At 43.1% G+C, this 12,827-nt stretch overlaps 1 protein-coding gene across 1 annotated transcript in view; it reads right to left on the bottom strand.

The window, feature by feature from the left end:
• Positions 1-7: 7 nt before the first annotated feature.
• The window catches only part of PLCH1 (phospholipase C, eta 1), a gene marked incomplete at both ends in the record, with an annotated part of 34,412 nt that continues 21,592 nt past the window's right edge, over positions 8-12,827 (bottom strand). The window contains 11 exons of the mRNA XM_010075244.1: positions 8-2,091; positions 4,180-4,540; positions 5,023-5,082; positions 6,753-6,832; positions 7,230-7,376; positions 8,142-8,226; positions 8,678-8,802; positions 9,748-9,855; positions 9,937-10,116; positions 11,539-11,636; positions 12,306-12,400. Of these exons, the coding sequence (XP_010073546.1) occupies positions 8-2,091; positions 4,180-4,540; positions 5,023-5,082; positions 6,753-6,832; positions 7,230-7,376; positions 8,142-8,226; positions 8,678-8,802; positions 9,748-9,855; positions 9,937-10,116; positions 11,539-11,636; positions 12,306-12,400 (3,423 nt within the window). The remainder of the gene's footprint in view (positions 2,092-4,179; positions 4,541-5,022; positions 5,083-6,752; positions 6,833-7,229; positions 7,377-8,141; positions 8,227-8,677; positions 8,803-9,747; positions 9,856-9,936; positions 10,117-11,538; positions 11,637-12,305; positions 12,401-12,827) is intronic.

Raw genomic sequence — 12,827 nt, 5'->3', positions numbered from 1 at the left:
GGAAATAAATTTCCGGCTTATCATCGCTGTTGGGTTCCAGCTGCAGAACAGACTCGTGTGCATACAACTGGTCACCGCAGCCGTAATGCAAGGCAGCGCACGCGCCCTCCGGTATTCCTCGGCCCTCCCCGTCCTCCCCAGGGAAGCCGTTCAGGTACCGGGCTATGTACGAGCCTGTCGAGTGCCTGTTGATAATGTGGGGAGATGCAGAAGGCTTGTTCCGGAGGACGACCCCAGCTATGCTGCTTGTGTTGGAAGGTTTTTGCTTGCTGGCGGCCTCCTGCCTCTCCTTGGCACGGCTGGCTATATTGCGCACTCTGCTCTGGCTTCTGGACGAGAGTTTTCTGACCAGCGCCTTTGGGCAGTCTTCATCGATCTGCCTGGAGTAGAGCGTTTGACGGCTGTCCTCCTGGTCCAGGGACACCAGCTTCCTCAGCTGTTCCGTCAGAGCATCCGTGGAATGTGGTCTCATGTTCTTCATAGCAGCAAGTTTCTTGTCTCTCATGCCTGATGAGATAAAGCTTTTACTTATGTATTGATACTTACTTTCAAAATTGCAGGAAATATCCTCTGATGTCAAATCACCGAGACTCTTGGATTTGCAAGGGCTGGTCTGCTTGATGGCCGAAGGAGCTGGGAAAGCCAGAGCGGTTTTGAACGCTGGGGAGTGCGTGTTGAGCTGGGATGTCTCGGAGGTACATGTTACATTTTTCTGCTTATCAGAAAGATGATGATATAAAAAGCCAACATTTTCACACACTGGAAAAGGGAGCTGATTCCTTGCAGTCCTGAAGTTATCCGAGCAGGCCAGGGCAGCAGCACAGCGCCCAGCAGTCACGCTGTTCCCAGAGGTCCTCTCACCACCATGACCAGGATCCTGCTTCTGCCTCAGTCTCAGAGGGGAAGCCAGCTGGCTCATGTCTTCCCTTTTGTACTCACACGCAGTTACCAAGAGATCTTGAGAATCCCCATCTACTTCTACAAGACTGCTGCTTTCTGAATTCTCACCCGTGGGAGGGTCAACAAGTGTCTCCTCAAAGATGAGGCTGTTGGAAGCAAAAGAACTGGCAGACTCGGGGGTTTCCCAGCTTGTTCCACATTTTGTTTCGGGATTTGCATTGAGCAAGGAGAGAGATGAAGGACAAGGGCAGCCAGGCAGGTTATTTTCTATACTGTTTAAGTTTTGCTTGCAAACTAATTGGCTGTGGGTCTTACATTCAGAAGTTGGTGTAAGAGTTGCCTCATGGATAATGGTGTACGCAGAATACTCTGCAGTCTCAGGGCTGGAGAACACGGTGGTGTCTGGAGTTGAGAATAAAGGGGATTTGATGGGTTTTGTGGCAGTAAAGTTGTGCTTACAGGGACTGTCAAGACCCGCAGAGAGCATGTGTGGGTGTGTAGCCATCACACTGAAGGTCTGGTTGCTGGCGCCATGGAGGCTTGAGACCGCAGTAAGATTACTTTGGTCATCCGTGACGTCAAACTGTCCGATCAGAGCTGAGACAGCGCTATCCATCTCGCTCTCGTTCGCTAAAGAGACTTCATCTATAAGGCGAGAAATGTCACTGTCTTGCATGGTTAAAGTGGAGTGCAAATCAGGAAGCTCAGAGCAAATGGTGGCAGATACATCTGCCAAAGAAAGAGGTGCTGCAGTGCTTTTCTTGGTGATGTCATATTTGTGATTTTCCATCTCTGCTTTCTGAGAAAGAGAAGTCCCCACTAGAGTTATTTTCTCCTCCCTATACCCTTCTGTGTCATCTTCCCTTTTTTTGTCTGCACAGTTTTTGTCATGTGTTTTTTCTGTGGAAACTTCAAATTCGGTGTCCTGCATTAGATGGACAGTTTCATCAGAAACATTATTTTCCCGATAGCCTGTGAGACAATTGGTTTCAGCTGCACCACTTGCAAAACCTAAATGTTCAGCTTGCTCCTGTAGGGGTGGTACTAAAGGGTCATCTGTAGTCTCCTGCTGGTCATTCTCCTTCTTAAATTGAAATGTCAAATTTGAAGCATTTGGGTTTTTCTCAGAACACGGAAAAACAGATTCTTCCAAGTTTGTTTCCTTCTCATTTGTATTGTCATCACTGTTGGCTAAATTAAATAAGAGACATATTAGTTGCATACAATATCGTGTTCTGTTTATTAACAACTATTTTGTCCTCAGACAGACAAATGGAGAACGCAAAATTAGGTACAGTTGTGACAGAACTTAATTATGGGGTTGTGCAGGTTTAGTACAAATTATCCGAGTGATATGAATAAATGGAAAAATACAACCGCAGGCACTTCGTTGAAACTTCCTTTGAATGTCTATTACATCAAGCGCGTGATGTAATATTTGTTGCAAATAATGTTAATGAGGTACCATATCATAGCTTGCACATGGCATTACCTTCAGCTGTGTTCCTATTCAGATTTGTACTATAAAGAAGCGCGGCAATAAAGACAGAACAAAACAGCTCTGTTAAAAAACATAATACTTTGAAACAGGATGCATGCTTAAAAGAGCTGAGTAAAAAGCATCAAGTAGATGGACTCCAGGCTGCATTTTACATGTAGTTATTTTAAAATGTTAGAATTTAAGGATTTCATTTTTGATCTTCTACCAGCCTACTGCATTCATGAGAGCAAGATATTGAATTCCATCAGAAATACACATTAGATATTTTCTCCGTCAAATCATCTTACTTGTCTTTATATGCCAAATCCATTCTAAAAGAATTTTCTGTCTGTGTCTATAGCGTCATTAGGAAGAAATTTCTAAGAAATTATTACAGCTGTTGTGAAGAATGGCTGCGCTGTATCATCTTCACTGGCTTATCTAAAGGATGTTTCAGTTTAAAGTACAGCATTGCAGAGTTTACTTCTTTTACTAGAAATATCTTTTTCCTTGTCTAAAGTTTCTTCTCAGGGTGGTAGAGAAAAAAATTTGGTTTAATTTTGCTTGCTATTTCTCCTCAGTAACTTCTTTTACAAGGTGGCTCCAAAGCCACTAACATGGGCAAAGAGAACAAAGGTGGCTCAACAACACGTTCTCATCCCTGCCTGGCAGCTCTCTGTTTTTGGGGTGGCTCCTGTGCTGCTCCATAGCTGAAAATACTCCGAGCAGAGCAGCATTTCTGTCACCCCCCGGACAGAAGGGGTTCCCGGTGTGCTCTCCCTGCACCTTACTGAGGCAGACAGCTGGTGCTCCTGGCTGTCCTGCGCCAGCCGAGGAGCCCTGCGGGACTCTGCAGAAATGTTGTGCCGCCAGAACTGACCAGAAGCTGAGGATCTCGCTGGCCCTGCAGCCTCATGGGGGGGACAGCCTGCATGTGTACACATGCTCTTCCCAAACAAACAAAAACCAGCCCCAAAACACAGTACAGGTGCCCTGGGCTAGGGACAAGCTCAGGGTGGAGCCAGCAGGTCTAATGAATTACAGCCGTTGTATTCAAAGCTTCCTAGCCTCATTTAAATACAGTCAAATATCAAATGTTAGGCAGGTCAAACACACTAACTTTCCTTAGTTGTGGGAAAAACTGGATTTCAAAACCAAGGGTATTATTGCTGAAGACACGTACATTAAAGCTATTTTAAGAATTAACTTCTATTGGGTATCAATAATGTAAGACCAAGATTTTATGCTAAGACATGCTTTCCATATAACCCAGGTTACTTAATTTGATTAATTTAGGAGAATATCAGGACTGATGGATACAAAGTTTGACCTACTTTTACCCCTTTTACATGTATTTGAAAGTCTGCATTTGTCTTTTCACACACTATTCCCAAAAACATAAGCTGCATGCTGTTCTTCCCCCTTGAAAATGGAGAGAGAAAACACACTATGCCAGCAGCTCTGTTTTCAAAAGTAACAAACAGGAGCAAACCAGAAACTGATGAAGCGTAATTGAAGGCTGGTTCTTAAGCTATGAAAGAAACTTGGCAAGTGTCCTTTTAAGAGCACTTCCAGAAATTATTGTAATTCATATGCCTAGGCTGAAGAGTAGACAACTTTACAGGGTGTCACTTATCAAAGAGTTTAAGGAGCTATTTAAGTACTACAAGCTGAAGCATACGTAATTTTGCCCCGTAACTCTTATCTGAGTTGAATAAAACCACTTGCATAGGGACTGCAGAACTTTTAATTGACTATTTCAACTTACTACATCAAAAGTAATTTTGGAAGCATCTTACCAGATGCGTTTTCTTTTCCTTTGGCATCTTGGGCAGTTGCATCTTCTGGGCACGGAAGTCCTACAAGAAGATATTTCTCCACGGGCATAGAAGCAGGACGCGCTTGCAAACTTCGGCTTGTACGCCTTACAACTCCTTCTTTGTCTTTCAAGTCTGTCGGTTCAGATGCACTGTCTTTAATTTCAGTAGCTTCCAGAAAACCCATCTTACTTTTCTTTCTACCTTTTGCTGGTGCACTGGCTGTGCGTCGGAGAATTCGATCGCCAATAGATCGCTTCCGTACATAGTGCCCGCTGGCTTCAGCAGAATTGTGCTTAGGGTTCTTGTTAAACAGCCCTCTGAGTCCTATCAGCTGCTTATTCTGAAAGAACAAGAATAACCACAATTTTGGGTGAGTTCAGGTGATTATATAATGAGTATAATGAATAGGGCTGCTTTCAGAGTATTTATGAATGATGAAGACAAAGTTAAAAATGCAGCAAAGCAAAAAAATTCACACCAAGCAATTCACATCTACTCTGACCAAGGAACTACCAGCATAGGTCTCCATGGATTCATGCATGTCTGTATTTCTCCTCATTAGGATGGCAGCCTGCCACAATTACACGAGAGGTTTGCTCAACGTCTCCTAATCGGAGATGACAAGACTGTAAGAAGCGGACTGCAGTGACAGGCTACACATTAACTTGGAGTTTTATGCATGGGCTTCATCAAAGCAATATTCAAACGCTGCAGAGTCTGGATGAAGAATGATGTAAGTTTGGTAGTTGCAGATCATGCGATTAGGAACCATTCGAGAAATCTGTGCCCAGCAAGTGCAAAGTGCATGCTAATGAAGTCTACCTTTGTGGCTCCTAGAAAGTGCAATATTGTGTAACTGGGATTGAGGATTAAAGGGCTCCACTGAAAGGCAAAAAAATGCAAATACATTTGGCTAACGTTTTCAAGACCATGACACAAGCAAGGTAATAGTACATCAGCTGTTAAGAGAACCCCTCTACAGCAAATAATTTAAAACTATTTATTAGTCTAATGCCAGTCTCTCTCAGAAACTTAACCAGCTATCCTCACTTTTGAGGACACAAATGCGCATTCAGTCCTTGTTTACACATTAGGAACAATAATACAGCTCATCATTACGGCAAGCATTAGCTGAATAGACTGATACAGAGATCAAATCTAAACAGGTCTTATTTTCCCCACTCTTCTTTTATCATCATGTGTCTTCCCTATGAAGCTACTCTTTACCATTTTCTTGACTGTTCTTTGAAGAGCACATGAGCCAAGAGCAGTAGCCAAACGGGCTCCTCTACAGCCTAGCACCAGAACCGTGTGTGATTTCACACGTGTGCCCAGACGTGTACAGATGTAGCTTTATATTGCAGACATGTTCCAAGCTGTTTACTACTGCTTTTCTTTTTACACTGAAAGCTTGTCTCTGTGCACAAAACATGCATGGGCAGGGCATGGTCAGTGCCGTTCCCTCCACCGCCTCGCTGCTGTCCTGCTTGGCAGGAAGATCACTCGTGGAGGCACAAGCAGATGAGTACACTGAAAGGCCGGTCCCTGCGCTCAGACAAGGACACCAAGAGTGAGACAGACATCTAAGTGGTTTACTGAGCCCTCGTTAGACCAGTCAGTGATCCAACGGGATCAGTGAGGATAAAGGTAGTGGAGTTAAGTGAGGATCTGGACTACACCCAACCTCAGCCCCTCGCCCTCGTCTGCATTACTTTCTCTCTCTGTTGCACCGAGCTTTCCTTGGGTTCCACTGAGCTCTCCATTGTAATCTAGCAGAAAAGCAAAATGCACACACAAACCTAGAAGATTTAAAGCTTAAATTAGCTGCTAAAATAACTTGTCAAATACCATGTTCTGGTACAGTTACAGTTCTCAACATTTACTTCTAAAGTAAAATTAGTCCAACACACTGAAGAAATGTACTCACTGTATCTGGTCATGATAATTATTAGGTGGTAACAGCAAGAAGTACATGCATGCTAAGAGTAGAGTATCAGTATGCTACGGTTACGCTTTCCTTGCTGATCACCTGCAAGGAACCCTCCCCACATGCTCTGAACTACATCTGCTTCCTGAGCTCCGACAGAAGCATGTCTGCACTGTTGCTGCAGTATCTCAGCTGGAGAGAGCCAAGTGTTTCACTGGGCACGGGTGTGCTGTGGGTGGGTGCCCTGGCTCAGTGCCCCTCAGAGAAAACGCCCTGAGTAAGGAATTGCAGTTTCTTGAGCATGCTGATGCTCAGCAGTGTATGGAGATACCTACACAGATACGAGTGTAAATGAAGACATCAAACTGAGGGCAATAGAGAACCAGACATTGTGCTTTTTCATTGCTGCATGATCTGAATAATTTGTTTAAACTGTTACTGATCAGGGCCAGAGAGGTAGGTACTGCTAATCCAGCGTACAAAAGGCCACAACCCTAAGCTGTAAGAATCATTTAGAAACCACAGAAATCCTGAGAGGTTCTGTGGTACATTTAAATCCATTTTTGTCAGAATAATTAAACAAAAAAAGAAGTCATAAGAGATGTAAATTTCCAGCTATACCTACCTTTCCATAGATCTCATTAATGGTTATATGGACAAATATGGATGCTTCTGTCAGTCCTTCTAAATATACATGACGATAACCTAGGAAAACAAAAATATTGCACCACAAATAATCAAGTCTGCATTTTATGCACAACTGGAAATGACTGCCTATAAAAGTGAAATACATAGAGTAAGCCGCCTTATTCCTTTAGTAAAAACTTATGTTCCCACAGGTTTTGCAAGCCCCCCAGCACAAATTGCCTCCAAGTTATAAATAAGACACCAGTAGCAACTTCCAAAAGCACAGACACCCACACCCTTTCAAGTCACAGGGAATATACCCCCCTAAGATACCAGGAGAACTGTCCAAGCTCATCCATGAAGTGTCAGAGATACAGGCATATTCCTATGTTGACAATCTCATCTTCAACTTTAAGTTCAAAGGTGTTTGTTCTTCAGTTAGATCTCTAAGTCAAGGAAAACAAGGGGGACTAACCAGGCACGAGACTGCTAAAGGCCAGAGTTCTTTGTCCAACAAAGTCTCGCCCAATAGGGTCATGGTCCCAAACAAGAAATCGCACCAAAGCTATCTCAGGCATGTGGATGGTAAAAGTGAGTGTCTCCTCCCAAACAGGATTAAACCCTGTGAAACAAACAGAAATTTTGGGAAACAAGTCCATATGAAGTGCTAGCCTCAGTTTTCATGATGCACAGCAAGAGGCATTAGAAACAAGCAGACCCAATACACAAATGAATACTCAGTACTTATTGCTCATCTGGATCTAAATGCTCTCCACCTCCATTATGTAAGAAATTAAAAGTGAAAGATCTGTCTCTTGGGCTGCTTTTAGTAACAAAATGGCCCTCGTCGGGTAGCTGGCAGGGATACCAAGGCAAGCTGTTGTTTTTGCAAAACTATGGTAGGCTAAAGACCAAAGCACACAGTGACTACTCCCTTCTTTTCCCCCCATGGTTTTACAACTGCCTATGAGAACTGATGGCCACCTCTCCTTCTGCAACAGACTATCCCACTCTGTTATTCATCTCCTTCCCATGAAGGCTGAGGTGGCAGTAAAACTGCTAAGGACATGATTTGTTTGCATTTCATTTGAATTTATACATGTACTTTATACAAATTAAAAAAAAATATTTGTAACTTCAGCATAAAGAAGATTTAAGAACAATGCAGGACAAAGTTCTTATGCTGAACATCTCTTGTCCTTCACCTCTTGCTCATCTGTCTCCCTACACCAGAAATCCTATCTAGGAAGCAGAATTAATTTGTTAAAATAATTTTATTTCATCAGGTAAGAAGCTTTGCAATTTAGAACCCAATAACAGATACAGAATCATTTATAATTCCTTAAAATTTTACTCTAAGAGAAGGAAATCAGCTTGATTATCTTACCATTGTCGTCAACCACCCTGGTTTGATCTTTACAGCAGTCAACAGGTAACCCAATAACTTCCACCTCGACAAAGGGATCTATTATCTAGTTTTTAAAAAAAAAAGTATTTTAAAAGCAAGCCAATGGTACATGCGAAGGTCAATTTTTAAGGAAATTCATGCAGAGAGTTAATTTAAATTCATATGAGAATTTAAAAGCCTGTGATTCACATGAATTTTCAAGTAGCACGACCATGGGAAATGGCTTCATGAAGCGTAGGTTGATGTATGGTTTGTAGTCTCAAGAGCTATAGCCAACTATGACTAATTTTTTAAAAAGTGAAGCCATTGTCAGAATACAAAACAAATTAGTTCTTTAAACATTATGTGTAGGATAAAGACTCTGTGGGAAAATGTAGTATTTAGTGACCAAAAGCTTAACAATGTCTGAAATTTATTGGTGCATTTAAATAAGGAGGAAGTTTCTCTGAGTCACACGCTGCCATGTCACTCCAGGACCTCTTGTGGAAGCATTTGGTGATATCACAGTATCTTACCTCTCCTCTGTCTCCTAACATGGAGTCAGGAGGCTTAGGTAGCTGCTGTCCACTGATGATTTTCAGAATAAGCTGCTTTTTGGGACTCGCAGGAAGTGGATCAGCAGAGTAGGGGTTGAATGTGCCTACAAAAATTGCAAGGAATGAGAAATGTAAGGAAAAAGATACACAGAATAAAGATCACCCCCCCAGGATGCATACATATAGCCAAAATTCAGTCATAAGCAAGTCACATAAAATTCCATCCCACTTTCTTACAGCCTTTGCTGAGCAGTCCTTGTTTACACAACCACAAGACAGAAAGGAGCCCTCTGATAGTAGAGTTTTCCAAGACTAAGACTCCTTTGAAAAGAAACTTTCTTCTGTAACGTAGTAGCTTAGAATAAACCAATAGTTATAACCCAGATCAGCACTCCGATCATGTTTCTTGCACAGCTGCCCACATCCTAACAAGAACGAGCAACTAAGGTTGAGCAAGCTGTTTCCTGCAGCAGCAGTGCCTGCTTCCAGTACCCAAACTCCCTCTACCATTCCTCAAGTGCCTTTCAATCAATGCCACCACTTCCTGTGGCCACATTCAGAAAATTAATTAGAGATAGAGATCCTAAGTCCTCAAAATATGGAAGGATTGTCACTGCATAGCACTGAAAACCACTGGCTCCTGTTCCAACAGGACTGAACCAATTCCTTGTAAAGAGAACAGAATCCCACCGACTTGCTTGAGTGCTGAGCAAGTCCTGGATACTTGGTCCTGGGCCACTGCATACCTTATTCTTCTTGCTTGCAGTTCGCTGTCCTAGGATGCCCTTTTCTTTTTATAAACACATATTAAGATGGAGCCCTCAAACTATATCTATAATAACAATGAGAGATTGTATGCTGGTACTTATACAGTCTGAGAGTTAGACATGATATGAATTCTGAAGTAAAATAAGCATATGAATGTATGGAAACAGGAAGGATTCTACATATGTTCTTATTTGTCTTTCTCATGTCTTGGCAACTTCACCAGGAAGACGCTTTCCGAAAGGCTTGACACTTACAGTAATAAATGTATAGCAAGACATTACCTTTGCACATCTGCTGAGGTTTGAGGACATAACCACAGTTGCCATTTACCCTAAATTTTGCATCATTTAATTGCATCATGCGTCCCTCGGATTGGTAGTTTAGTGCCACTGTTGAAAGAGAAGACTCAGGTGTAAGATATTTACTTAGCACGTACACAAGGAGTGGGAAGTTATTCACGCAACACCTACCTAACTGGCAACCAACATTCCAGTAGGGTAAAGGATTGAAATTGCTGGAGTCAATCCGGTAGGCTGATGGATAGACCCTTGTAAGCTGTTTCTGGTTGTAAAGCATAAACTGTTCGGCCTTCTGCTGCACTGCTTGGTGGGCTCTTGTTTCGCTGAATGACAGCACGTTCCCTGTTGATCCTGGGTTCAATCAATGAACAGGTTACAAAGCGACCCCAGGAGATGGGGGCCTGAGCTCAGACCTCAGATGCACTGGTATTAATCAAGGGGAACATCAGATGTAGTGGAAAGTTATGAGAGATTGTCTTTCGTTATATGCAAACCACGTACATTGTGTAACTGAAGGGCACCAGTTTCCCCTTCCAGGAGGGTCCTTGGTTCTACTCTCAAGTTTCCAGACTTACAAGGAAAGCCAAGCAAGAGCTTATGGTAATTGCTAAGGACCTTTCTCCTGCAGAGCCCCAGACATGATTGCTATGAAAAACCTACAGAGAGACCTACCAATGGCAGCATGATCCTGAAAAGCTTACAGCTGGGGGAAAGACGGGCCCAGCAGGGCTCTGATTTTGCTCTTGTCCTTGTAACACAATAACAGCTGCACTCAACCCATTTCTCTCTCACAGAGGTTTCTGCAAACTCACCCTTTCTCTAAATAGTCCAGGCAATCTTTTCCAATTCATACATCTTCCCTCTGAGGGTTTTCTCATCTCTGCCCTCTGAGTAAGAGGCCGACCAGAGGATTTTCCTAGGCAAGAAAACCCAGCTTCGGGGGAACAGTTAGACCAACGCAACTGTACCACCTCTCCATGCCCAGCTCTTCAGCTAGGATGAGGAAAGCGCAAGATGGGGATGAAAGGCAGCCGCAGTGCTGTGCTCCGATGCACAGGCCCTTCCTTTCCAGAGGACCACGAGCCATCAGAGGGGCTCAGCAGCACTGCTTAACCACACCTGGACCCACGGAAAAACCTGAGCTGTCTCTCAGCTCAGAACGAGACTGAAACTCTACTAGTCTATGTTCTTGTAGAATTCCTTGGACTCTTTTCTCCACAGTGCTTTCACCCTCCTTAATTTTTCCCATTAAATTCTATTAAATCAGGAATTAATTTGACTGTCATTACAGAATTTCACACACAGTTTGTTCACGTACATTTGGTGCCCTTTCCCACATATCCCCCTGCAACTTTCTCGATTTCCATTTTGCCTCTGACACGTTTAGTGAAACAACTGCACACTTTCTGAACAGGGATCACATCTATTTATCACAGTTCAAACCTATCATGTTACCAAATGATACTTAAAATTGATAATGTTAAAAGATGATGACAAATTCCACAGAACTGTGAAACCAGGAAAGGGTTCCCCTGAAAAAGTTTCATTTTGAAAATTGCTACTAAAACATGAATGTTGTAAGAAACAAAGGGAAAGGATATTTCCTAGGGAAGGAAAAGATGGTTCTTTACTCTTTCAGGTAAACAGGACCAGCAACTACTCTGCTTTTAAAACACCTTCGAAAACCAAGGGAAACCTTGAGAACACAGGCATGTTTCCTACCCAAACAGAAAAATGAAAAGGCACGTCTAAGTCTTGTGCCAGCAGCCTTACCATCATCGACAATATCCTGGGCTGCCACAGAGTTCGTGTACACCACGAGGTCAGACAGAGCTCGGCACAGCTTCACCGTTTTTCTTCGACGAGCCAGTCTGCTGAGTAATTTTTAAAACAAAGCAGGAATTTTTCAATATTTAAAGCCTATTTCAATCCCCCTTTCTGTTCTTTTCACCAGTAAGAAAATGAACAACTGTGCACAGAGAACCATGCGTGGCAAACCTCCTTAGAGAGGGCTCCAAGATGACTGTTCCCCTTCTACCTCTACAGCCACGCTACACCAACAAAATTTTTCATTTAAAACATAATGAAATGGCTGCACCATGGCTCTTCTCAGCAGAAACAAGGCAGACAGCTTTGAGCTGTCTGAAAACAGAACGTTTCAGTGGCAACAAATGCATTCTCAATGGCACTTTTTTGATAGCTTTTTCTTTACGTTCTCAGATGCAATAAGGTTGGCTGCACTGTGATGTACCCTTATTTAGCCCAAACAGTTTGCTTTGAGCACTATTTACAGCATGCAAAACGTAGATTGGCATTTTTACATTAGAAGATATTTTGTAGTTGAAGGGTAATTGCTATTTGCAACCGATAGAAATGTGCACAGTCAAAACATGGGGCTACAGCAGTCACAGCAACACATACCCCGACAGCAGTGTCAGAAACAACCTGACTTCCCTGCAGCAGTGACATATCCACAGTGATGGCAGTAGCATGCCTCTAACTTTAACTGAGCTGTAAAGCTATGGTGATTCATAGCTCACCTGTGGAGCTGCCCTGTGTCCTTTCCAGAAGAGTTTTGCTGGCTTTCTTCATCATCTGATGCACTGTGGTATTTGGATGCTGCCTTCACAGCTTTCTGTTGGAAAAGAATCAAGCACATCTATGTCAGTTTATGGGGTGGTTCTGTAAATTCACATTATTGTAATTAATGTCGGGTCAGTGGGTAAGCTGCAGCAGGTTCACAGCACAGGACCAGCGTGCAGAATGACCCCAGGGGGTTCAACAGCAGAAAACCCTGGGTGGTACATCAAGTGTATCCATACACGTGGAGAAGGAAATCCAACACAAAGTGTCTATGCCCTGATCTCACTCCATCTGACACCAAGGATCCAAGCCTGCAGCCATGGATCAGGTTTATCTGCTGGCTAGCAGACAAATCCAAGCCCGAAGAAAATTTCTGCAAACTGGCCAGTCCATTGCAGGCCACTGCATGTTCTGCAGCTTCCCTCCCCTGCTCCCTCCTGACGTGAGGGGACAACACTGCTCCACTGTCTCCAGTACAC

The sequence above is a fragment of the Pterocles gutturalis genome, unplaced genomic scaffold, assembly GCF_000699245.1.
Source record: "Pterocles gutturalis isolate BGI_N339 unplaced genomic scaffold, ASM69924v1 scaffold37126, whole genome shotgun sequence".
NCBI lineage: Eukaryota > Metazoa > Chordata > Aves > Pterocliformes > Pteroclidae > Pterocles > Pterocles gutturalis.
The sequence above is the reverse complement of the archived record's forward strand: the minus strand, read 5'-3'. Positions and strand labels throughout refer to the sequence as shown.